The following is a 26,200-nucleotide window of genomic DNA, read 5'->3' as shown; positions in this document are numbered from 1 at the left end:
CGGAGAGAATACTTTGCAAAGAAAAGTAGATAGAGAAATGAGTATGATCGGGCGTGGGTCCAAACCAAAACAGTGTCTTGGGAGAAGACATCACATATTTGTATAAGAAGCAAAATAATTGAGGAGGAGAGACAGATGAGACGAGGTGGATGTCAGAGTGACGCTTGTTTGTTCAGGATGCTCTAGGAGTTGGGCATAACAACGTATGCTTGTCTTTTCCCTTGCTCCCCAAGTGCCGCTAAGGTTCAGTAGAGCAAGCTACCATACTCAATAAAGCAATAATAATACAGTAGAAAAGAAAAAAAAATCGTAGACACCAAAATATGCAAGTCCAAACTTTTGTAGGAGACATAATAAAAATCAAATCACAGAGTTTGTTACTCCACATATAATGTGGTCCATTTCCTCATCTTCATAGTAGGAGTATTCATATACCACGAATCCTCGATCCAGCTCTCGTCCTCTTCCATGTCTTCTTCTTCATCCTAGCTGGAGTCGTCGCCAGATTCCTCCTCGCTGTCCCGATCTTCTTCCTCCTCCTCGCTGGAGCCGTCATCGTCTTCTTCGTCGCTGATGTCCATCTCATCCTCATCGCTCTCCAAGTCTTCGTCTTCCTCCTCTTGATCTTCCTCGCCGGGGATTGGGCAATAATCCTCGTCGTTGCTGTCTTCGTCGCCGTCATCCGAGCTGACACCGCCCATCCGCTCGTCCTCGTCGTCCTCTTCATAGCCAGAGGGAGGGTTGTAATCCTCGTCTTCATCGTGGCTGCTCATGTCCATCTCACCACTCTCCAAGTCTTTGTCTTCCTCTTCCTCGCCGGGGATTGGGCAATCATCCTTGCCCTTGCTGTCGTCGCCGTTGGAACGGCTGCCACCGCCCATCCGCTGATCGTCCTCGTCCTCCTCTTCGTGGTCAGAGGAAGGCTCGTAGTCCTCGTCGCTGTCGTCGCCATTAGAGGGATCGCTGTCGCTTGCGTCCGACATGGCTGTGGAGTGGGAGAGAGTGTGGCGGCGTGGTCGGGGATCTGAGCAAAGGAACCGCACGTATATACGTACCCTATTCTCAGACCAGGAGGACTAGGGTATAGGTGGCGCTCAGATCCAAGTATTTAGATTTTTGGGGATTTCTCGGGGCTGGGCCGGATCGGACCTAGGCCTCAATAACTGGCAGTCCAAGATTAAGCCTGGTTAAGGATGGACCTTAGGAATGGATGGTGGATTTGGCAGTAATAGAAAGAAATGATTAGTTTTAAATCTTTTAGATTTGGCAGTAATAGAAAAAATTGATCAATTCAAATCTTTTAGATTTGGCATTAAATAGAAAAATCATAAATCTAAATTCTTTAGATTTGGCATTAAATAGGAAAAATTAAATGAGTTTAAATCCTTTAGATTTGGCATTAAAGTTGAAATAAAACCTGATCTCATTCCTTTTTTTCGAGAATGAACTGATCTCGTCCTCAACGTCATGCAAAAGATACTTCTTCCATGAGCAACTCCCAATGTCAGTTAAAAATATATGGTAAGTTTGCATACTACGTTTTTTTAAAGGGCATACTACGTTTTGATGTGCAGTAAAAATCATTGAGTTTTGCGTAGTCAAGTGTGTATCAAGCTTTGCGCAAAAAAGAATAATGTGTATATCAAGCTGAAAGTCTGAACTCTATCGACTATCGTATATGACTTATTACCTAGGCTCTCGACCAGGCAGCCGTGCCCAACATACATCAAGACGCATGACTCGTCGGCATCTGCTTCTACACTTGCCCAAAATGTTTAACTAATCTAAGTAATTAACCATGCTTTCGACATCATTTGCGATAGTTCGGCAAATTCTCTATATCTTCTCTTCTCTCCAGCAGATTCAGTGACCGTACTATCCTGGTCGGCAGGCGCGTAGGCCGGGTCAGCGACGGGCCCATGTTGGCCCAACAGCCTTAGGCAGCCCACGCAAGAGAACCGATGCCCGGGAGGCCAAGAGATGAGACAGCCCCAGGTGGGTCATTCCTCGGCAGCGCTCGCTACATGGGCTGGGTGTAACGAAATTAAACCATTGTATAAATGGAGAATCTGCTCACAAAAATAAGGGAGACATCTTACTAACTTTTGCACATAATCCTAAAATATCATTGAGTTTAAGCGGTTGGTGGGATTTCTGCCTTTGATCTGAACCGTGCGATTCTGTCCAATAACTTAGGATGATAATTACAAGTTTGCACTGAGTGAGAACATTTGATACATCGCCGGTTTATAAGGCAAGAAAAAAAACACCTATATTTTGCCCTATTTGGTTAGGTTTGAAGTGTGAAATTTGACTTTTGGCTTATAAGCTTAAAAAAAATCTATTTATGTGATTTTGGTTTTGACTTTTTGCTTATACCATCGTCTAATAATATATCCAGTTAAAAACCAAACACATAAATAAGTGTTTTTTTATATAAACAAAAAAACAGAAATTTCTCCTCCTGCTCCTTGTTCCAGTTGGTTTATAGCCAGAGCTTGCTGCCATGGATGCTCATGGTGGAGCTTCAATTGAATCTCAGAACGAAGGTACTGTATGGTGTCAAGCTCGTAAAGACAGATATCAAGGGAGTATGTCCGCGGAAGACCGATCCAGTTTCGACGAGGCTCCTGCGAGCTCGATTCGTCGCCAATGAACTTGAATCGGCGAAGGTGGCTCCTCATGCATGCCAGTGAAAGGCTAGTGGTTTGAAATTTTTATGTTGGAAATGGTACAGAACATTGTTATTGTCCAATGATTTTGTGCGTGTTGTGATAGATTGATTTGATGCTACAAATATATTCATTGCTACATACACTACAGCTAAATGTTGCATACGTTGGTTTTTGTGTTGCATATGTTGCGGTCTTTTTTCTAGATGTTTTCCTACGATAAATGAGAATTTATTACATGTGCATTATTATTTTTGCTACATGACCATAACTAAAATATTGCAAAATTTGCGGTGTTTTTCGAGAGATAATGTTGCAGTCATGTTGTATATACAAAAATGCTACATGCCAGAGTTCGATGTTGCGACGATCGGATGGATGAGATGTAAGTAGATCGGACGGTTACAATTGATCATGCATTGTGTTTTTCCAATCAAGTTAATTGTTAAGCATCCTATATATCATCATGTGTAGTTTTTGTTTATATCTACACGTATAGGTGGCCAACGGACCAGGTCCTTTTGAAACCCCATCGGGCATGACAATCCTAAGTGCTTTTTCTAGCCTAAAGGCTAACTAGTGCAGCTGCACTTTTAGCATCTCACGAGCGCACACCCGAAAAAGAAAACAAACTACGCACTCAACACGTGCACCCGCGGTGGTCCATGTGCAGTGAAAATTAAGCATGGTCATCGCGCAGTAAACGGATACACGCCGTGCCTCACATGCGTGCACGTGAATTTTCTCTGTGCTACCTCCACTAATGTGTGAAGTACACTTAATTTTGTTTCTTAAATATTTCAAAACACGATAACTTTTGAACCAGGCATCGGAATTACGAACCGTTTTCACCGTTGGATCTGTCGTGACGAGATCTTCAAAACTAGACCACACATGGGCGCATTTCAATGAATATTTTTTGAGAAGCAACTTTTTATTAAGAAATAGCAATTTTGACTCAATTTTTGCAACTTTTTCTCCACAACATTCTAGACAACCATAGCACAACATACAACTTTGATTGCACTACAAACAACTTTGGCTTCTCTGCATTCAATATGGCAACCTTAGCTTCACTACACAACAGACAACGCTAGCTTGTTTTGCTGGCAACTTCACGCCACAACAGGAAACTTTAGTGCTAGAGTTGCTAGTACGATAGCAATGGTTGTGAATATGAGAGTCAAAGTTGTATACAAGGCAAAGTTGCCTGCATGAAAGTTTCTAGTGTATCAAAATTGCAACCGGCGGGAGCCAAAGTTGTTATTATGAGGTCAAAGTTGCCAGTATAGGAACAATAATTGCACATATGGAGTCCGAGTTGGCTATAAAAATCAAAGTTGCTAGTACGAGAGTCAAAGTTACTAGTATGGGAGCCCAAGTTGCTAGTATAAGAGTGAAAGTTGTCTACATAGGATGCTAGGAGCCAAAGTTGCTCGAATGTGAGTAAAAGATTCTAATATAAGAGAAAAGTTGTTAGTATGACCATTGCACCTATGGAAGCAATAGTTGCTATCACGAGAGTCAATTGCTAGTATGACAATCAAAGTTGCTAGTATGAGAGCAATAGTTGTTAATATGACTATCATGTCCTCACAGAAGAAAAAATTGCCAACACATTAGCGAAAGCTGCTACCGGGGACGAAAATTATTTATGATGGAGTGAAAGTTGGTTGGAAGGAGCCAAAAAATGCTATTTGGTGGGATCCAAAATTGATAATATGAGAGTCAAAGTGACCAGCATATATAGAAGTGAAAGTTGCATGTATAGGAGAGAAAGTTGCCGGTATAGAAACCAAAGTAGCAAACGTGGGAGTCAAAAGTCACAAACACAAGACACATTTGTCATAAATTAGTAAAAATCGCGACTGAATGCGCCAAGATATTTGCGATAGAGTGAAAGTTGTCAGTATAAGAGTCAAAGTTGCCCGTATTATAGTCAAAGTTGCTCGCAGACAATGCAAAGTTGTCGACACAAATGACACAATTGCCCACAGACGCTTGCGAAAGTTGTCAGCGGGCACACCAAAGTTGTTGTGATGGAGTGAAAATTGTTAGAGTGGATCAAAAGTTGATACCCGTCAGAAAACCAAAGTTGCTACTATGAAGCCATAGTTGACAGTGTGGAAACCAAAGTTGCAAATATAGGAATGTGAGAAAGTTGCAAAAAAACCTCGAGAAAGTTGCATTGTTTAGCACAAAAGTTGATTTTGAAAAAATATTTGTCAAAATATACCCAAGTGGTATCTAGTTTTGAAGATCTCGGCGCGATAGAGTCGACAATGAAAACATATCATATTTTCAACGCTTGGTTTGGAAGTTATAGCATTTTAAACTTATTTGTAAATAAATTGTCACGTACTGTGAGAACTGCATAAGAGGAGAACAAATGCTTGACATACTTACGTGCGGATGTTGGGTTTTCTAAATGCTTGCCAACGAGAGGTTCGGAATCGCATACATCCGAGAGAAACGGTTCTTTTAGTTGGACTGCAGTTTCCTAATCGGTCGTTGGCTGTCTAATTTAAGCGAGTATGGCTAATGTGCTAAACGCGCCTTGCCTGGGATTCGCTGGAGCGGGCCTGCACGGTCCGGCCCCTTATAAACAGGTCAAGCAGGCCTGGGCTGTGCGGATTCCGTTAAGATTCGGCCCGGACGGTGCGGAGTGTTAAGACGCGGCCTGGGCCGTGCTGGCCCGGACCGGCCCGTTGGCCCACTCCGGAGTACGGAACAAAACAAATCTCACCGACGCGTTCTCCTCCTCGCTCGTCTTCCTCGCGGTGCCATCGACCCGTCTCGACTTCGCCCACCATTTTTGTCGTCTCGCTGCGGATAAGGGCCGGCCAGAGACATCCCTGTCACGAGAAAGGCGAGGCAGCAAGCAAACGCACGCGCGGGAATAATTTAATCGGGAAAGTGAAGACCCAAGCGGAAGCAAAGATAAACTGCGCAAGGCAATACCGGGAAGCAATACGAGATCGGATTAACTTCCCATTTTTCCGTGGAAAGTGGGGCGGCGTTGCGGCGGCCAGGAAGGCAAGAACTTGTCCAGATTTTGGATAAGCGGAGACGGGGCGGCCTGCCCGCCCACACGGCATTCGCCTATAATAAGAAGGCCGGAGGTGGGAGAAAAGGAGAACTCTGTCTACACACGCGCGCACGAAATTCTTCTCTCCGATTTCTGTCTACTCTGTTCTTTGTTGTTGGGGTCGAGCAAGTGTGGGCGTTCTGGGAAAGGTATGATCCGCTCTACCATTTGTGCTTGTGCCTTTTGGTTGTTCATTCACATGGATCCGTGGTAATGGGATTGAGTTAGCTTCGTTTGGGGCTTGATTGGCGGAGTAGCCCCGATTGTGTCCTGGAGAACTTTGTTGGGATTTGGAGAAATTCCAAGATTTTAATGTTGTGCTGAATGCTTGTCCATGGTTGCACTGAACGGATTTTGAGTGATATTCCTGTATGAGTTCTGCTGGTAGGATTGGGCCTTGGAGTGGCCTACGTTATTTAGTTCTTGGTTATCATCAAATCATACTTTGTATGTCCTGTCAATAGTAGGTTGTAATTTGAAAGCTTACTTATTTCCTGAATAATTGCTTCCACCATTTTCTCAAGATAATTGAACTTGGATTCTGTTGTCTTAACTCATGACAAGGTGGATAGTGGATACTCCTAGAAAAGAAGGCTTGAAGAAAAGTAATAAAGGATTCGGGTTCAAAATCAAGATTCAGTTGTCCTAATTGAGAATCTGCTTTCAGTAAAAAATTCAGAATCTGCACACACAAACAGGAGGTTTGAAACAAATGGGAATTGGGGATGGGTCAACTGGTGAAAGCCAGTATGCAGCACACAAGGAAATGCGAGATGAGACCACCCCACTTCTCCCGGTCAAGGCAGAAGAGGAAGAGGGGATTCATGAGTTCAATGGAGCCTCTTTCTCGGGTGCAGTTTTCAATCTGTCAACAACCATCGTAGGGGCTGGAATTATGGCCCTGCCAGCGAGTATCAAAATGCTAGGCATTATCCCTGGTATTTTGATGATCATCCTTGTGGCATTGCTCACTGAGGCGTCCATTGACATGCTGGTCAGGTGCAGCCACCAGGGCAAGATCACATCCTATGGGTGGCTGATGGGTGACACGTTTGGTCAATGGGGAAGGATTGCACTACAAGCATCTGTGGTGATAAACAACATCGGCGTCATGATTGTATACATGATTATCATAGGTATGCCTGTTGCAGAACCCTTTTTTGTTATGCTTAGTTACGATGTAGAGTTGTACTGTCGAGTATTGAACACTGGTAGTCTGGTAGTATAAATTCAGGTGCTACTTTGAGTTGCTTGTAGGCAAAATCTAAATTCCATTGGAAGCTATTTAGTTTTGTAATTACTCAGGTTGAACATCGCAACACGAATTCAGGAAAACATCCCTATTTGGTGATACCATACTGCTTGCAATGTTTGGTACTTGTACTTATTTGGTTGAGTTCAGCTGATTATTGACTTAGATTATTTTCACTAGAGATGGGTTTCCTTTTCTTTTTAGTAATTAACCACTTAGGTACTGTTAAGTGTTAACATTGAACTGTACTTGTAGTTTGATCGACCTTTTTCCACTGTACTACATGATATGCTCCAATTCGTGTCCAAGTGCTGTGCTAGATGGTTACTTTCCACTTGTGATAATTGGAATAATTGCAGGAAACGCCGAAATTATCTCTTATTAGTAATCATTCTATCCTTGTTTAGACCTTTCAATTTTCCTCAAACTACTGTTGATACTGTACATTCATCTTTACTAGGGGATGTGCTATCCGGAACATCGACTACAGGTGTTCATCACCGTGGTATCTTTGAGGGGTGGTTTGGACCTCATTTGTGGAACTCTCGTCCTGTTGTCCTCCTTGCCACGACACTTTTTGTGTTTGCTCCATTGGTGAGCTTCAAGCGATTGGGTAGGTTGTCATGCATTGAAGAAAGATGTGCATTATGTAAAAAAAAAATCCTTTATGGTACATGAAATCAATTCATTTGCTAATAGAATATCTTTGGACACAGATTCATTGAGATACACATCTGCTCTATCAGTTGCTCTGGCTGTGGTCTTTGTTGTCATCACTGCTGGAATTGCTATCGTCAGGCTCATAGAAGGAACTGCAGAGATTCCCAAACTGTTCCCTGAGATACATGAAATCAATTCCATCTGGGAACTCTTTACAGCTGTGCCGGTTCTTGTCACTGCCTACATTTGCCACTACAATGGTGTGTCTTCTGCTTCCTACATGGTTTGCTCTTGCTGTTGTGAATTTCTCTGATATCTAAAACGTTTGTTTTCATGATTGGACAGTTCACAGCATTGATAACGAATTAGAAGATAGAAGTCAGACTAAGACAATTGTGCAAACTTCACTGGCTCTCTGTTCAAGTGTTTACATAGCAACAAGCTTCTTTGCATATCTGCTCTTTGGCGAGGGTACCCTGTCCGATGTGCTTGCTAATTTTGACTCCAACCTTCATATTCCATTTAGCTCTGTCTTCAATGATATAGTGAGAGTTAGCTATGCAGTCCATGTCATGCTCGTTTTCCCTATAGTCTTCTTTGCTCTTAGGCTAAATCTGGATGGACTTCTTTTCCCCACCTCAAGGCACATTTCTCGTGATAACCGAAGGTTCACCATTATCACAATCTCTCTCCTTGCTGTAATTTATCTTGCTGCCAACTTCATACCAAGCATCTGGGACGCGTTCCAATTCACCGGTGCTACAGCTGCTGTCCTGATTGGTTTCATCTTTCCAGCCATGATCATACTGAGGTAATTAGCATCATATTTGTGTGATGCACATCTCATGTTTGTAGGTGCCCTTTTGGTTTATGTGTTCAATAATTATTCCGCTTGTTGTTTCTGTAGGGATGCTTACGGAATCGCAACCAAGCGTGACAAGGTTTTAGCTGTCACCATGATTGTGCTTGCTGTGTTCTCCAATTCTGTGGCCCTATACAGCGACGCTCTTAACATCTTCTACAGGAAGGTGGAGGCCTAGGCTCCATACTCCAAGGGAGCAAGTCCAGCCTACGGTTAAGAGTGAATATACGCTAAGTTAGTATATTGCGCAGTCAAGCAGTATGATTTCATGGTGGCCAATTATTTTTGTTTTGGACACTTGAGAGGATTCTGTTTGCTGCATTTGTCTAGTGTTCTGAATACAAGTTGGCTCAACATCTAGATGAGCAATTTGTGATAAGACCGCGGTGTTTGTGCCTATGCCAAAAGAGAACAATTTTTGTTCTGTAATTTTTATTCAGTCGTCTTGAGGAAGCTGTTTATACGAAATAAAGCATCCTGAAAACTTGAACCAATTGAGGCACTGTTGTGGTTATGTAATTTAAATTTCCAGCAACTGATTTACACCTCTGAATTCAGTTTAAGAGTCGTCCAGTTCTGAGATGTGTACAAGTATTGACTTCTTACATATTAGGATTGTACAGAGGGTGTTGAGATTTTTAGTTTTTTTAGTAGCTGTGCTGAGATTTAGTTCGTGGTAAACAAAACATAACACGAAAAATGTAATTGAACTAGATCTTTGAACTCAGAAAGAGAAGAAAAAGTTTTTTTTTTTTAAGAAAGAAGAAGAAGAAGATTACTCTCGGCACACGAAACATGGCTAAAATAAAAAAAAATTAGAACCGTGGCTAAAATAAATAAAGGCCTTTACCTTTTAAGGTTGGGCCCCCGTTATGGGCGGCCCAGAAAACTGGAATTTTCAGCTCCAAACAGAAAAATCGTCAACACAAGCGGACAAGCCCAACCCAAGCTAGGGTTCTAAATATTCAAAAAAAAAAGGCTAGGGTTCTAAAATAAAAGAAATTAGGTTCCTGCCCGAGACGGCGTACGGCGCGGGAGGGAGTGAGCGCCGGCGATGGCGACCCCAGCGAAGGTGGTGGCGGCGGGGCAGAGAGACGAGCTCGCGGAGTCGCTGGCCGAGCTCTTCACCAACGTCTCCCTTATGGTCCGCGGAGAGCTCCAGGTCCGTTCACCCCCTCGCGCCCCCGCAGCTCCCGCGCCGTTTCCCAGCTTCAGATGGTAAATCGCGGGTCTTGTCGTCGGTCGCTAACTGCAGATATATGTATAAATTGGACCTAGAAGAAGAGAGATTTGATTCTTGCGCTGCACGCGCCCAATTGCTTAGTTGTTATTTGATCAGCTAACGCGGTAATTTGATCGCGCCATAACCCTAGCGTAGGAACCGTAGCTGTCCGTTGAGGTTTCATAGTTAGACCGACGCATGGATTGTCTGCGGATTTGCTATCATGGGGCTTCGTTACAGTACTCCCATTTGTTTTCTAACGCCTCAAATCTAAGAACGGGCAGCATTGGTGTCCGGTAACAAAAGGAAAGTAATCTTCCATTGGTGTTGAAATGGCTTTTGTGTTGTTGAATTAGTGAGACTAGATGAGTTCTCATCCATTGCATACATGCAGGGTCGGTCCTGAGGGCGAAACTAGAAATTGGCCCCTTACATTAATATAATACTCCCTCCGTCCCATATTAAGTGACTTTCTATTACATGTATTTAAACGCTTTTTAGGCATAGATACATCCGTATTTGGGCATATTTGAGTCACTTGATATGGGACGGAGGGAGTAATCAATATATGTATAAGGGGAGGGCTACATGGTGCGTGCGCACCCTTTAGCTCTGCGCGGTGCGCCCTTCTAACATCCTGACCGACCCGCATTAGGAATCTCCATGCAGCCCTCTGCTTTCCAGAAACTGCTCCCACACGCCTTGGGTTCATTTGTTGTTTTGCCGTACGAACAGGTACTACTCGTTCATGGATGTGTGCCTTGCTTTTCTTCCTCCGGTGCCTCACGGCATCTCTTCCTTTTTTTAACTGGCCTCACGGCATCTCTAGCAGTGACAAAATTTACTTCAGTAGAAAAGATAAACACGTACACATCAAGAAGTTACTACAGCTGGATTTTTATTTCACATATACACGTCAGCATAAGAGCACAAATTGCTGGAGCTAATTAACTAGTTGGTGTAAATCTCAGAACTAAACGAGCATGTAATTAACTACTTGATGTAGACCAAAGTCACGATTATGTAGAACTAAATTCCATGCGCCTCCTACATCCATAAAAAAATTCACAACTCTGCATAGCTCTGCTACCCATCCAGCTTTGACACCCACCTGTCTTGAAACCTGGCAGACAAAACAGGTCCCCAAAACTAGTAACATGAGATATAAAGTTTGCAGAGAAAGTAACAAAACTGAATTTACGATAATTCTAGAACACAATCTAGAGTATCTGGATGTAATCCAGAATCTGATGTGTTTAAATTAAGAAGAAATTGAAAAACTTAAACAACAGGACAATATAGTTTACGATCTGCCTTTATGTATGAAAAACGCTTAGTTGTTGTGCTTGGTATTCCCTCCGTCCCATATTAAGTGACGAAATATTACATGTATCTAGACACTTTTTGGCGGAGGGAGTACTTTTTTACACTTGAAGAGGCTAACAATAACTGGACATGACCCAAACTTGAACTTAACCAAAAAGTTACTTCTAACAATTATAAGAACTACATCCACTGAAAAGCTTACATACAGTACATATAATAAGCAAGGAGCAAGAAAATGCATGTTAAACTTCAGGCAGTTCACTTATAACCACAAGGAGAGCATGGTAGTTCAGTATCACTAGCCATGCTTCAAAAGTTAAAGTACAAAAGAAGAAGAAAATCAGACTAACTACAAAAAGTTACATCTGAGTAAGAGAACTACATCGTGTGCACACATAATTACCTCTATTGACTACAAAAGTACATCCAACGAATCACATACAAAAAACAACAACTAATCCTAGTAGCTTGAAAAGGAACTCCACACATCTACTAAAATTTACTTTGTCCAAGTTCAAAGTAGATGTAACTTTTAACATCACAATTACATCTAAAAAATCAGGAAAGTAATTCTTAACATCAAAACTACATCTACTGAACCCATGAAAGTAACTACATATATTGAAACTACATCCAACAGAATCGTAAAGTAACTCTTAACCTCGAATTTACATCTAACTCACTTAGATGTAACATTTAAAAATGAAAACATCCAACAAGAAATGGGATCCAATTCTTTTGCAGTGGACTAATGGAAATGGATGCATCATATATGAGCTACTGCCGGTGCTCGACGTAGAAGTGCCCGGTGAAGAAAGCGGAAAGCTCGTACCAGGACGCTGCCGTGGTGATCAACACATAGAAGGGCAAACACAACCACCCCATCTTGGCCAACCAGCACCAACTGCACGTCCACCTTCGTCGCCGCACATCACCCCCACTTGAACAGAAACACCAGGTCCGGATGTCGGCGCTGCCCGCCCCCTTATTCCCTCCCGCTCCGGAGCCAGCGCCACCTTCCTTCCATCGCCGCCGACGCAGCAGCACGGAGGGAGGCGGCAGCTGTGCACGCGGAGGAGGGAGGCGGCATCGGTTTGCGGAGGGAGGTGGCAGCGGCTCACACGGTGGAGGGAGGTAGTGGCAGTGGTTCCCACGGAGGAGGGAGGGGGCGGCGGCAGTTCATGCAGAGGAGGTGGCGGCGGGGGCCTGGTGCGGAGGCCCTCGTGGGATGAAGGCCGGGGAAAGGAGGGCGGTGTGCGGCGGCCTGGTACAGAGGCCTTTGCGGGAGAAATAGAAACGGGAGAAAGAGATGTTACATATCTCAAATGGATCTTCAACTATTTCAGCTTTGAAAAGCTTTTTTCAGCTGATGCCATAGTCACGGGCATGGTGAATAAGATCCGATAAGCAGTAGAAATATTAGGATAACAAATTAACAATCCACTTCTCTAACAAATTCAAGAATCTCCACATATGGCAAAGTCAACTACATAACACTTAAACTCGGATATAGATCATTTAACTCCTTATCAGATGAACCACCTGGAGAGAAAGTTGTTGCAAATTTAGTGCAAAAGTCTTTTAGTTCAGAGCCATCCAATGACTTCAAGATTGTTGAACTCGTTCAAAACCCAAATATACTTTTGAATAATTTGAAAGGCCATTTTTTTAAATCTACTTGTCATTATTCTAATTGCCACATCTACCAGAACCAAAATGTAATCTCAGCTTTACATGATTGTTTTATCGCAATCAATTTCATCAAACTTCTTCCTAAAAGCATGATGTTTTACTGTAAATGATGGCTCTACAGCCATATTAGATGCAATATCTTTGGCAATGATGACGCTAGAGACAAACACTTCATTTGCATAGGTATCAAAAATAATTATACATACCTTTTGTTTGTTGTAAAGTAGACTCAATGCACATGGATGGTAATTGCAACTTCTTGCCCACTGTATTTACATAAAATAAAATGTCATGCCAAATAACCGTAGCAAGCATCAACTCCAAGCCGCCAAGCGGCTTCAAATAGTTTTTTGCATCACTTATATCCTGTTTCGATACCACCATCTTCACTTAACTCAAGGAGAGCTGATCGTACCTAATGAGCTTGATATCTAATTGTTTTGACACTTTTCATCCGACTCTCCCAATGAGTATTACACAAAGGTTTCACAATTAAACGGAAGTTAATCCTTCCACATGATAAAGCAAAACTTCTCATCTCTCCATATAACCAACGAAAAATACATATATCTGTTGCACAGTTCCAAAAAGAAAAATTTACCACGACATTTATCCATATCATAAAGAATGATATTAAGATTGTGGCAAACACATGGCGTATACGGAGCTCTTGGATTTATATGAAGCAACCAATTTTGCACCCCCTTGTGATGTTGCCCTTCCATATTAAAACGATGATCATAACCTTGAGCCCTAATGTAATCAATATTAAGACCAACGAATTTTATGAAATCAACCAATACACTAAAAAGTCCTCAACTGAACCAGATGTGTCATGCACTATCAAGAACCCAGGAAAGTACTCCTTAGTTTCTATTTTGACATCAAACGTATCAACACATCGAACTAACAAACTCATTTGATCTTGTAACTCACATGTGGGGTACAATCAAGGATAATAGAAACATACTTAGCCTCTTTGACAATCTTGATGATAGAATTTCTAAATTAGAAGCCATAAGTGAAATCAACTCATTCTGAATTTTATGACCAAGATAACGATAATGAATCTCTTTGTTTTAAATGTCTAAGATGTTTTTGCATTACCAAGTCAAATTCTGCAACTATCGCAACACAAGCTAAGAAGTTACCCTTAAGGTATTGTGAACTTGCTCACTGGATCTTCTAAAAGGCATAGCGTAAGGGATGTCTTATTACGAATAATTGCCATTTTGAAATTTCTTGTTGAACACAATTGGCTTTTAGAGGAGCCATCGAGCAACTTTACAATGAACTTAATGGTAATTTCTTAGCTTGTGATGGGATCATTGCAGAATTTGATTTGGTAATGCAAGACCATCTTAGGCGTATTAAAAAACAGAGAGATTCATTAGCATTATCCTAGCCATAAAATTCAGTATGAGTCGATTTCTCTTATGGCTTCTAACTTGCAAATTTTATCATCAAGATTGTTAAAGAGGCCAAGTATTTCTTTGTTATCCTTGATTGTACTCCAGATGTGAGTCACTAAGAACAAATGAGTTAGTTGGTTCCATGTGTTAATATGTTTAATGGCAAAATAGTATTTTAGTTGTTCCTTGATAGTGCATGACACGTCTGGTTCAAGGCTTTTTAAGTCTATGGTTGATTCCATAAGTCTTTTAATATTGATTACATGAACAGACAAGGTTATGAATTTATGATAACAGTTATAATATGTAAGGACAAACAAAACGGGGTGCAAAGTCGGTTGCGGACCTTTGTTTTGCCATGTGCTTGCCATAGTTCTAGTCTCATTCTATGCGATATGGCTAAATCTTGTGGCAAGTCGTTTCCTTTTTGGTAAATTGTGCAAAAGATATATGTATTATTTGCTACTTCTACCCAAAGATGTAATGTTTTGCTTGACCGTGTAGAAGGTTTAACTGTGAAATCCTTGTGCAATACTCTTTGCGAGATTCGGGTCAAAAGTGTCAAAGCAATTAGATATCAAGCTCCTCGGCTAAGGTCCGCTCTACTTGAGTTAAGTGAAGATAGCGGTATTCTAAAAAAGGAGAAAATAGTGGTACAAACCCCAAGGATAGGAGTGATGCAAAAAATTATTTGAAGTGGTTGGCAGCTTTGATTTTATACTTGGTATGGTCATTTGGCATGACATTTCATTTGACGTAAATACAGTGACCAAGAAGTTGCAATCATCATCCATGTTCATTGAGTCTACCTTACAACACATACAAGGTATAAGGAATTAGTTTCACACATATATTTGATACCTATAGAAATGAAGTGTTTGCTTCTAGTGCGATCATTGCCAAAGATATTACATCTCAAATGGGTGTAACATCATCGTTTCCAGTAAAGCGTTGTGTTCTTAGGAAAAAAGCAATTTGGTGAAATTGATTGTGATGAAGCAATCCTGCAAGCTGAGATGGATTTAAAGTTAAGTACTTTTTGGTTAGGCTTGATATAGAATCAGATCTTTGACATGTAGATTTCAAGAACTCTAGTCATTCATAAATTTGGGTTTTATGAGTTCAACAGAAGTCATTGGATGGTTCTGAACTAAAAGAATGTTGCACTAAATTTGCAAAAACTTTCTCTCTAGATGGTTCATCTGATGTTGAATGAAATGATCTAATTTGTGAGTTAAGTGTTATACAGATGACTTTGCCATATAGACCAATGTTTGCTATGGAGATTTTGTCTTATTCACCATGCACGTGACTGGCATCAGCTGAAATAAGCTTTTCAAAGTTGAACTTGTTGTTGAATCATTTGAGGTATGCAATATCTCAAGAGAGGTTAAATGGTTGCATCTAGGAATGTTTGAAGAATTTTTTTAAGTTAATATGTATAAACTATAAGATATGAGTATTGTTTTTAGATGCACTATGTGTTTATTGTGAAACTTCATATATACATATATTGCTTACTATTTTGATGTTGATATTAAAGGCCTGGGTTGTAGTTTTTCCCTGGACCCCTGAAATCTCAGGACTGGCCTGGGTACACTGCTGGGGCTGCCGCTTTCCCAACATAGAACAATATATCATATCATGCTCCCTTAGAGCTCCAGAATCATGTCAAAGTTTGTAATACTACTCCTTCTCTCCACCCATCTTCAACTGATGCTCTTTGCTGGAAGAGTTCAGTTAGCCACTGCGCTCTGTTCCCTTCTGTTCCCCTTCATAAGCATTGTCAGTTGGATGGCACAGAAATCTGCACTAAAAAAGCAACCTATTCTGACACGCCAGCAACACCACATTTCACCACAAAGCCTATCCATAATAGGTGACATTCTCTTGTCGGCACTGCCTGAACCAAGCCACAGAAACTCTCTCTGTTTAGCGCAGACCAGCTCCAACCTAGCATCTTTCGATGGCAACTCCACATAAACTGAGTGAAAGCACAAGAGCATAATGTGATCTACAGTCTTGAACTCCCCACAGGGACACTCCCTGGCTCCCCTATCTCCTTAGGAGTTGCTTCCCCAAACGCAAAATATATTTTTCTCACTTGCCACAGAAAATAAATAAATCATTTTCATTGGTCACTTGATCGGTCAGAAACTCCCCTTTGCAACATGTTGTGCCCTAGCGTGGTCAGCTTCCCGTACATTGAGCTGGCAATGTGTACTCCTGATCTGTCTGAAGTCCACGAAATTTCATTTCTCCCCTCTTGCAGCATCTCATCTTGTAAAAGTGTCATCAGGCCCTCTCAGCTTTTCATTTCAACCTGACCAAAAGATCTTATAAATCGTATGTTCAGCCTCAGCATTATGTTCTGACAGGAAGGAATCAGCATTCATCGAGTATATCAGTCTACAATTGTGTATATGAGCTTTAGAGCCTGCTCCCCCAGACGCCATTCCTCCAAAACAAGTTTCTCACTCCATTCGTATCTGATGCCAAGCTCTCAGCTTGAACAAATGCTTGATTTTCTCCAGTACTATGACCCCCAAGCCTTGTGACAAGAGAAGATATTATCAACCCTCAGGTACTTTTGATCAATGATTCTCACTCCATTTCGGGTCTTATGCCGATCTCCCAGCTTGAACACATGCTTGATTTTCTCCAAAATATGACCTCCACGCCTTGTTACAAGAGAAGATAACACCTCTGCTCAGATACTTTTGGTCAATGATTCTCACCCAGAATGTCTGCTGTCCAGGTGGAAGCTTCCAGATCCACATAATCATCAGTACAACATTCATAACTTGGTATTTAAGATGTTATCAAGGGACCTTTCCAGAAAATGGAAGCATCCCACTTGGTGCGGTGTTTCGTATTAGGCCATATACCAAGCATCTTTTTGGTACTGTACCTCTCCAGTAGTGAGATTATTTTCACCTTGGCCAACTAAGTGTTACCGCGATTTGAATAAATGGACTGTACTATGGGTTTTTATAGAAAGTGTTTTCGCAGATTACAGTACTTAAACAAATTGTTAATATGTTAACCACTCCATTCACTAAGAAAATTAACTTTTCTTGATGTGAACCTCTAAGCAAAAGAAAACAGATTTATTTCTAAAAGTTTAACTCTCCCTCATTAATGTTCATTGGTGGGATACTGAGATGTACCGGTGAGGTTGCTGTTATCAACATTTTATTTCTCAGTTGTTTTTCCTTCAAGATGTCTCGTTCTTTCCAGGGGACTAACAACCAGCTAGCACTACTTGAAAAGATGAATCACCGTGTGGCAGAGGAATACAATAACAATGGAGACGTTGCATCCGGCCTTCGAGTCTTTGTAGAGCAACTGAATGAGAAAAATCAACGGTTTGGCGAGTACACATCGCAAATTGATGCAATAGACAAGCAGGTGACGGAGTTTGAAGCAGTGGTGTCCATGCTTGATAAGCATGTCTCCCTCTTGGAAAAGAAAGTGAAGTCTGCATATCACATCGCTCCTACACAGTGATTCATCCCCAAACATGTAAATATTTTACTTCTCACTTTTCCTTTACAATACTTGAGCATACCTAACTGGCCAAAAAAATGTGGATGACATACTTACGCTCTAATCCTAATGTTTCCACCTTGTTGTAGTGCAATTGGATGGCCAAGTTGTGGTGTTACTTTCTGGCATTTGTTCCTGCTTGTGCTTGCAGGACCAGGATCCTAATTGACGGGATCATACTTAAGACCCTAATCATGCAGTGCCCAGTGTGTAGCTCTGACTGTTGGACCGGCATTCTGATCTGCACATTCTACCAGGATTCCAACAAATTTTCAATTCATGGAATCGATCTCATGGACTGGTCAATGACATGTGAAGACAGTGGAGCTGAAGCCTCTGTCACTGAAATTTCTTGATCTGGAGCGTTTTCACATGCAACCGGTATCATGCTTCCAATCATTGCAGTTGTAACTTGTAATGCTGGACCGATTTTCGATTGCAACGTGGTTGTCCCGACTCAGAGATCTCCGACTCCAAATATTCTACACATTAAGTAGAGAAAATCAAGGAGTGCAATATCCAAATGTTACCACGAATTTTTTCTTTTCATGCTCAGTGCACCAGAATGTTTCGATCCATAGGATATGTTGAGAAATTGGGAGGGCAACCTTGGAGCAAACCTTCTTGAATAGTACTCTCTGTGAAGAGCTCGTTCAAAACCGTGCCAGTCTTTATGGAACTGACGGAGGAGTACTATCTCTGTTTCTAAAACGTTTTGGTGCAGCGATGCCGTGAATTGGAGTAGTCAACGCGTCGAACCACTGAGAAGAAGTAACCCATCCGCCCGTCCTGCTGCCAAGAGGAGATCACTGCTACACTCTACTGTCACCGAGTTTACTATCACAACTGATGGCAAGGATAGGACGGAATGAAAACCACATATTTAAGCAATGGTCAGAAACAAATCATCCCCTCGGCAGCAGCTGAGCACCATATCCCTTCGAGTCCAGGATTAACAAGCGGTTGGGTGAAAGAGTGACCTATTACATTGAATTTCTGCGTGACAGTGTTAAAAAAAAGTGTTCAAAAAAATAATTCTGCGTGACATGTTCCATCCATGGCCGAAAATCAGCCCCAAAAATTCAGTTCAATCAGATAACAGATCCAAAGCGCTAGCACACGAGAAAATTCTCCGTCGATTTAAAAACAAATAATGTCAAATTCTTGCTGGCCAAATAGTGCCTGAACTATATATGCACACATCGGATACAAACCCGTCGATTTACCTCGCTTTATCTGCCCAGATGCGAAGGCGAAAGACTAAATTAGCAAACTTAATTTCTTCAATCATCACAGTCAAACAAGACCTTTCGGCTAAAACGACACTTGCCCGTATGAGAAGTTAACAAAGTAAAGTAAGAAAGCGATTGATGTAACTAGGTCAACACTCGAGACTCTCACACGCTGTGGTTTTCACAAACACTGACGGTTGGCCCATGAAAAGGTATGGCCCATATTCGTCTGAGAGAGGGATTAGTCATAATCAATCTCCTGGCCGAAAATAATGGCGTCCCCACGGCTGGGAAGCTGCCTTCCCGAGTTCCCAAGTTCCCATCCTGTCCAGCGCATCTCCTCGAGGTTGTTTGCTGGATTGGCCCCTCAGCATTTTGGATAATTGCACTATGAATTAGTGTCGGCCTAAAGGCTAAAGCTGCGTGCTCATTCGGTGATTTTACCCTTTTTTTTTCTTGGAACATCGTTTGTTTTAGTTTCTTTGTAGGTAGAGAGATGCAGGTCTTCTTTGTTTAGGGTCGGAGGAATATATTGTTTGATTGCATAGTTTCTTTTTCTTCTTTTGGTAATCTTTGCATCAAACAAGACTCGCCAACTTTGGAATGTAAATTCAATCCACACATGAAGAAACAATGAAGACAAGTCATTCATAGTGTAAATCAATTTTTTGATGTAAATAGTAAGTTGGGCAACTATTGACAATAGAATGTGTCTTTACGTTTCTTGATTGAATTTGGATTTAAAATTATGTAACTTATAGGTATTTTTGTATCACTGATGTCAAATTTTTCAAAAAATTGCGACTTTTTAGTTGTCCAATCACAAAGGACGATAGCACTAGATACTTTTCTCTCCATCCAAGCCGAGAGGACATGAAATACTCGGTAAACACACATAAAATGTGATCCTAGTCCTTGCAGGTGGAAGAGAAAAATGTTATGTCCGTTAGGAGCATTTGACACGGAATATGCTATACCGATAATAGCATTTTCTGCAGCTGATGTCATCTTCGTTGGAACTTTTTTTAACATCATCGACAAAGCTATAGCTTGAGGGAGCGACTTTTATTATGCTCTTTTAAGTGGAACTTGCAATTCAATTTGATAGAAATAAAATGACCGGCAATATTAGCCTTTCGCGCCAAATGGTTACTGCACTTCACTTTTAATGTCTCGTCATTATATGGTGCATATATGACCTGCTAAACTTCTCTTACATTACACAACTCTTGCTCCTGGAGCGGATTCTGCCTACATATTCTATTTTCCAGGTTTGTAGGAAAAAAATCTTATCCGCAAAAATAATAATCTGTTTTTTTGTTTCGTTTTCATCAACTGCTAGGTCCCTGTTTTGCAAAACCACATGAGCTTTAAGCCTTTAACCACCAAACCACACAAATCCCAACCTCCACAGTCCTCCTTTCCCATCTTCCCCTTCCTCTGCAGCGGAACGGGAAAACGCCCGACCCGACGCGCTCGCTCCTCACCGTCGTCTTCCTCCCCGTTCCTAGTCCTCCTCCGCGATCCAAATCCTAACTAACCTCAGCCTCCCCCCGCCCCCGCCGGATGGGCGCCGTCACCTCGACGGTCGCGGCCCGCTTCGCCTTCTTCCCGCCGAGCCCGCCGTCGTACGGCGTCGCGCAGCCCCTGCCCGCGGCGGATGCCGGGGCGGAGGTCGGGAAGGGGAAGGAGGGAGGCGGCGGCGTGGTCGAGCTCACCGGCGTGCCGCGGAGGGGCAACGTGGAGGCGCGGCGTCTGCGGACGAAGCGTGGCACGGAGGTGGTCGCTATGCACGTGCGGCAGACGGGCGCGAAGCTCACGCTGCTCTACTCCCACGGCAACGCCGCCGACCTCGGCCAGATGTACGAGCTCTTCGTCGAGCTCAGCGCCCACCTCAACATCAATCTCATGGGGTACGCACGCACACCCGGATGGGCGGGATCGGGTTGGGTTAGATCGGGATACTGTGAAGCTAGGATGCTGGATTCGAGTGTAGTCTTGGATCTTCCAGGCCGAGTTTTTCAGGATCAGGGTTACACATTTTATTTGTTAGGTTTAGAAAAACGGGACTTGCCTGCCTAATTGCCTTGGTGATGTTGGAATTTTCGGGGGCAAGTCAGTAGGATGGTTGCTGCGTAGATTGGATGAAAACTGCAAACTTTTTACAGGTAGTGCCTAATTGTGTTGAGGTTTTGGTGTGGGTATATTAAGTTATGCTAATTTTGGAACAGTGCTCGATGCTGTTGGATTCGCTAAGGGCTAGCCGTAGTCTAAATATAAACTCTTAATTTATCCATATATGGCTTGTCCGCCTTGATTGAAGTTTCATCCTTGAACTTATGTAGTCTGCTGGTCGTTTGCATCTTGGCATGGGGACACTGTTGGGTTTGCTAATGGGTTTGTATGGCTTGCTTTGAGTGACCGCTTGAAGTATCTGGAACTTGTTCCATCTTGGGTAACAAGGATATTTAGATTTAGATATCTGCCTGCAGCTGAGCAATTCATCATTCACTTGGTTTTATGGGAGGTGGGTGAAGGCCTGGTTTTGTTAGTTAGTTAGTTACAGGTTTGGAGAAATTCTGGATAGGTTTGTTCAAATTAGTTGTTGCAGATTATAACTGAAAGATTTCTTTAAATCTGTTCACCAAACACCAATGGATTCTAGTGAAGAAAAGTGGGAAACCAATACTTAATGAAGCTCTTCATGACATTATTGCAGGCTCTCAGTGTGTCTGCCCCGTAGCCCTCATTAAAGCATGGATATAAAAATAAGTGATCAATGTTGTCGTCTTTCTAGCGTAACCTTTGTGATTGTTTTGCAAATCTTCCCCTTTAGGCTTTTCTATGTGTTGATGCAGGAAATCAAGCTAGGTAGTTTGGTCTAATGAATCTTTTGGTGGATGTGGGGTTGGGTTGGGGAGAACCATTGATTTATTGAATCTGTTGATGGATGAGGGTTGAGTTTCTGATGTAGAACCATTGTTTTATTCAGTTTATCTAGAAGCTCTAGCAAATTTAAAATTCTTTCCTTAGTAGTGATTGACTTGCCATTCATTGCTTTTGTTACACTCAAGCTGTCTGTTTGTTTCCTATCATGGTTATAATATAAACATTTTTGGTTTATTCTTGTGTGACAACTATAGGTCTGCCCGTTGAACCTAGTTTTGTCCTTTTGTGTGGCCATTAATTTTGGTGCAAGACGTCGTAAATATCGAGAGTTTACATTATTGCTACTTACTAGTATTCAACTAAATAATATAACTTCAACATCATCGAGGATATCTGCAGGCATGGCCTATAAGGTTTCTGTGCCCACATCGGATATAGCGACACAATACTGTGTTATTTAACTGTATATGGCTAAATACCCTTGCTTTGCTATGGTTAAAAAGATTCATATTGCCCCAGCATGTTAAGCCATTGCCGTCAGGCTCAGCTTCCTTCACACCCTTCGCTACACCAGTAGGCTCGGCCGAGCCCTTCCAAGTTTGGCCTCTTAACTCCCTTTTCGTGCTTGGCCTACAATCCTATACAGTTTCCTTGGCTTTTCAGCAATGCCCAGCCGAGCTTGTTTGTGACCTGTGTCGTGCTACAATCCAGGTAGAGATATTAGGGAGGTTAGGGGGGGTTTCTTTGTGGCAGTGAATTAGTTTGTTAGGAAGATCTTCGTTGTATTTAAGTTTGTGCAGTTGCTGGTTTTTTAGAAGTTATTTAGAAAGGTGGAAGAGGGAGGTGGGAACTGGAAAGTGTGGATGAACCACAACTGCCACCAACTCAGTCTTCTGTAATTGTAAAGATCATAAATATCTATGCCTCAGCTGCCCTCTCCTGCTAATTAGTAGTGATGACAAAAGGGGAAAAAACGTGGGGAGGGGGATAACAAAAGGAGAGAGTAAGGCGACTAAAAATAGAAAGTGTCCAGAAGGACCTTCAATGCAAATGATAGGACTATATCGATTCATCTCAGCAATATGTCAGATTTCTTGTTGGGAAACTTGAGCATGCCCGCTTTAGTCTCGCTCTTCTGAAAATGATAAGTATCAAGATATACAAATTATTAAATAAGCAAACAACTATACTAACCATCTCTAGTCTTGTGCTACAATAGGTGATGTAGTTTGAACTTTTCAAGTCGTCAGTTTGTTCCTTGTCAGTTTACTCTCGCCGCCACACTTTTTATTCTGTGATATTAGTGCCTTAAAGGTTTTGTTATTCACAATTAAGAGGATGCAAATGAAGCCACCAATTTTTATAATGGAAATCACTCGATGAACCTCATTTACGTGTTTTGAGACTATTTTGGTGAAACATTAAATATTTTCTCTCTTTTGCAGCTATGACTACTCTGGTTATGGGCAATCTTCTGGAAAGGTACACATGTCTTTCTTTCTTTTCTTCTTATTCTCCTTAACGTGCATAACACTAATCACATTTTTTCATCTAATACTGCAGCCCAGTGAGCAAAACACATATGCTGATGTAGAGGCTGTTTACAGATGTCTCATAGAAACCTATGCAGCCTCTGAAGAAAATATAATTCTTTATGGCCAATCAGTGGGGAGTGGTCCTACTTTGGATTTGGCCTCCCGTTTGCCTCGTTTGAGAGCAGTTGTTCTACATAGCCCAATTTTGTCTGGCTTAAGAGTGATGTATCCTGTAAAAAATACATACTGGTTTGACATATATAAGGTAATTAATTTGCAGCTAGCTCTTCAATCTTTTGCATTTGCCTGCATCTTATTCTTTTTTGTATCTGCAGAACATTGACAAAGTTCCATTAGTCAGGTGTCCTGTTCTTGTGATTCATGTGAGTGTCCTTTCCTTCTTATTCCTACCATACACAGTTTTGACTTTATATGTTCATGACAAGTGTGTTTTCCCCGTATTTTTGACATGTCGTTTCGTGTGCTTATGCACTTGTATCATATATTTATTCCTGTGTCAGCACACTTGTGCATTCTGGTAGCGTTACATATGTGGACTTGGACATGAGCATTATGGTGATTAGTTACTAGTGGAGAAAAATATCAAGCTGGTGTAATTTTGGTCATGTCTACAAATGGTTATTAGGTTCTTTTAACTGAAAATGGTTATTAGGTGGTTTAATCACATAATAGTCTTCTAGCACAGCACATTGTCAAGCACCCAATCGATGTGTTTGGGAATAGCTGGAGTTTTGAGTTGAGAGAACCTGCTAGTGGTGAAGTGTGATCATGTGAATGTGAGCAGTAGTGCTATCAATGTCTTTCTGGCCCAAACACTAAACAATGCTAATTCCAGCAAAAGTTTGTTCACTGGGACTAAAAGAAGTGACAATGGAGATAGCATGCCCTTGGAACATGTGACTAATATTCCATTAGCAGGCACTGCTTTACCAAAATAGTTTTTTACTACCTGTGGAATTGTTGCTTTAATTAATTAACAGTAAATTTACTTTGTGAGATACGGTCTATTTACTCTAGTCAACATGTAGAAGAACAAAGCTGATACTATTCTCGCAAAAAAACAGAAAGTTGATACTGACTACAACTGCTTCCTGCACAGGGTACAGTTGATACTAATGTAATCTTTTCTCTCAGGGTACAGCTGATGAGGTTGTTGACTGTTCCCATGGGAGGGCATTGTGGGAACTCTCTAAAGTGAAATATGAGCCTCTGTGGGTCAAAGGGGGAAATCACTGTAATTTGGAACTCTATCCAGAATATATTAAGCATCTAAAAAAGTTTGTTGGAGCCATAGAGAAATTGCCACCCCCGAATGATGAATCTCCGGAGAGCTCTGGCCCGTCAAATAGTAGTCAAACAGAACCTGTAGGTGCAGAGGACTCAAGGAAAAGTACAGACCACAGGGAGAAACCAAGACCAAGCATAGATCATAGAAAGAGCACAGATCGTCGAGATAAACCAAGGGGCAGTACAGATAGGAGGGACAAAAGCAGAAAGAGCGTAGACCATCCAGACAAACCGCGTGCTAGTGTCGATCAATCTGACAGGCCAAGAAAAAGCATTGACCGGTATGGTTTACCTAAATGACATACGAAATAGTTCCTTTTCATGTCATGTTATACACGTGCGAAACTGTACAATGGTTGCTTGATTTGTGTTGCAAGAAAATCATTTTGCTTTAGTTTTTACTAATATGATCAAATGGTGTTCACAGATTTGGAGGGATGATGAAGGCTGTCAGGTTACGCAATATCGACTGTTTCAAAGTAACGACTTCTGGGAGCTGATGACACCAAAAAGGTTAGTGTTGTGGGGGCCCGTCTGTATGTATTCCACTGTGTAAGTTAATTCATTTGGGTGATTGGTTCGGTTGTAGGCGGTATATCTCATACAGTGGGGGGTTGTGATGTTTCCTGATTTTTTTTGTTTCTTGTGAGGTGAAATAATAACTTGTTTATAACCTGTTCCATTTTGCTTCTCCATATGAATTGTTCGAAAAGAGATATCGATGCAGAAAAGTAAGCTATCTGTGACAAAAGAGCTGATTCGTTTGGTATTTACCGTGTTAACTTTGTTATCAGAGGTAAGGACGGTTTCAGGTTCCAGATGGTTTCAGCTAGCTGTAGTTCTGTGGGATGCGTCTCTTGTTATTCCAGTTTTTTTGTAACTTGGACCCTCCGTCCCTAGCTTGAACTCGTAAGCAATGGTAGTGCAGCTAATGTTTACAGATCAGCGTGTAAACATGTTATGTTTTGACAACATTTCGCTTGAACCTTGATTTTAAGTAGAAGGTGGCAGACTAGGCGATCAACATATGCAACTACAGACCATTTTCAGTACTGCCGTTTATGAGTGCCTCCCTATAAGAGCAATTTCTGAATTTGAGAACGAATTTTTGGTTCCTGATTCCCACAGAGCACTTCATTAAAAAAAAAATATTTATAAGTTCCTAAAAAAATCTGAAATCACTTGTGTATACTACGTGTCTATAATTTTTTTACGGAATGTATAAAATTTCATTAAGAAATGATATGTGATGTGAGCTTGTGTAATTTACAAGTTAAAGTATTTCTGAAAGAAGTTTTACAGATACGTATTATACAATGTAAAACATGTATATAAAGATTTTCTTTCAGAAATAATTTACACTTATAATTTTATAAATACGATTATTTTATTATTTAATTTAATTTTCGAGCGATTTTAACTGCCCTGTGTTGTGAATTCTCTCCACAAGAGAACTCTAGTGCCTCTTTGAAACGCAGAAATGGGATGTGACGGCATAATT

General features: G+C 41.5%; 4 protein-coding genes and 1 non-coding gene across 6 annotated transcripts; 4 read left to right on the top strand and 1 right to left on the bottom strand.

Moving 5' to 3' along the window:
- Window positions 1–485: 485 nt before the first annotated feature.
- Window positions 486–983, bottom strand: LOC104583958 (acidic leucine-rich nuclear phosphoprotein 32 family member B-like). Its single transcript, XM_010238003.1, has one exon. The coding sequence runs from the start codon at window positions 981–983 to the stop codon at window positions 486–488; it is 498 nt and encodes a 165-aa protein (XP_010236305.1).
- Window positions 984–5,478: 4,495 nt separating this feature from the next.
- Window positions 5,479–9,097, top strand: LOC100824702 (amino acid transporter AVT6B). Its single transcript, XM_003571023.4, has 6 exons — window positions 5,479–5,909; window positions 6,325–6,896; window positions 7,473–7,625; window positions 7,729–7,932; window positions 8,018–8,483; window positions 8,580–9,097. The coding sequence occupies exons 2-6, from the start codon at window positions 6,473–6,475 to the stop codon at window positions 8,710–8,712; spliced, it is 1,380 nt and encodes a 459-aa protein (XP_003571071.1). The 5' UTR covers window positions 5,479–5,909; window positions 6,325–6,472; the 3' UTR covers window positions 8,713–9,097.
- A 417-nt stretch (window positions 9,098–9,514) lies between these two features.
- Window positions 9,515–18,364, top strand: LOC100826555 (biogenesis of lysosome-related organelles complex 1 subunit 2). Of its 2 annotated transcripts, none has more exons than XM_024460718.1 (3): window positions 9,515–9,696; window positions 17,427–17,711; window positions 17,887–18,364. In XM_024460718.1, exons 1-2 carry the CDS (start codon window positions 9,589–9,591, stop codon window positions 17,694–17,696), a joined length of 378 nt encoding a protein of 125 aa, XP_024316486.1. In that variant the 5' UTR covers window positions 9,515–9,588; the 3' UTR covers window positions 17,697–17,711; window positions 17,887–18,364. The 2 variants fall into 2 exon arrangements, with proteins under 2 accessions (XP_024316486.1, XP_003571077.1); XM_003571029.4 differs by having other exon boundaries at window positions 9,517–9,696; window positions 17,825–18,364.
- Window positions 13,728–14,275, top strand: MIR7711 (microRNA MIR7711). The gene has a single exon (NR_126991.1). It is a non-coding gene; the product is annotated as a microRNA MIR7711 (primary transcript).
- A 1,995-nt stretch (window positions 18,365–20,359) lies between the features above and the next one.
- LOC100822551 (alpha/beta hydrolase domain-containing protein 17C) lies at window positions 20,360–25,468 on the top strand. The gene is made up of 6 exons (XM_003571016.4): window positions 20,360–20,880; window positions 23,302–23,338; window positions 23,420–23,656; window positions 23,727–23,774; window positions 24,547–24,980; window positions 25,127–25,468. The coding sequence occupies exons 1-6, from the start codon at window positions 20,534–20,536 to the stop codon at window positions 25,197–25,199; spliced, it is 1,176 nt and encodes a 391-aa protein (XP_003571064.1). The 5' UTR covers window positions 20,360–20,533; the 3' UTR covers window positions 25,200–25,468.
- Window positions 25,469–26,200: the final 732 nt, after the last annotated feature.

Source organism: Brachypodium distachyon, chromosome 3, assembly GCF_000005505.3.
Source record: "Brachypodium distachyon strain Bd21 chromosome 3, Brachypodium_distachyon_v3.0, whole genome shotgun sequence".
Taxonomy (NCBI): domain Eukaryota; kingdom Viridiplantae; phylum Streptophyta; class Magnoliopsida; order Poales; family Poaceae; genus Brachypodium; species Brachypodium distachyon.
This window is presented reverse-complemented; position numbering and strand designations above follow the sequence as displayed.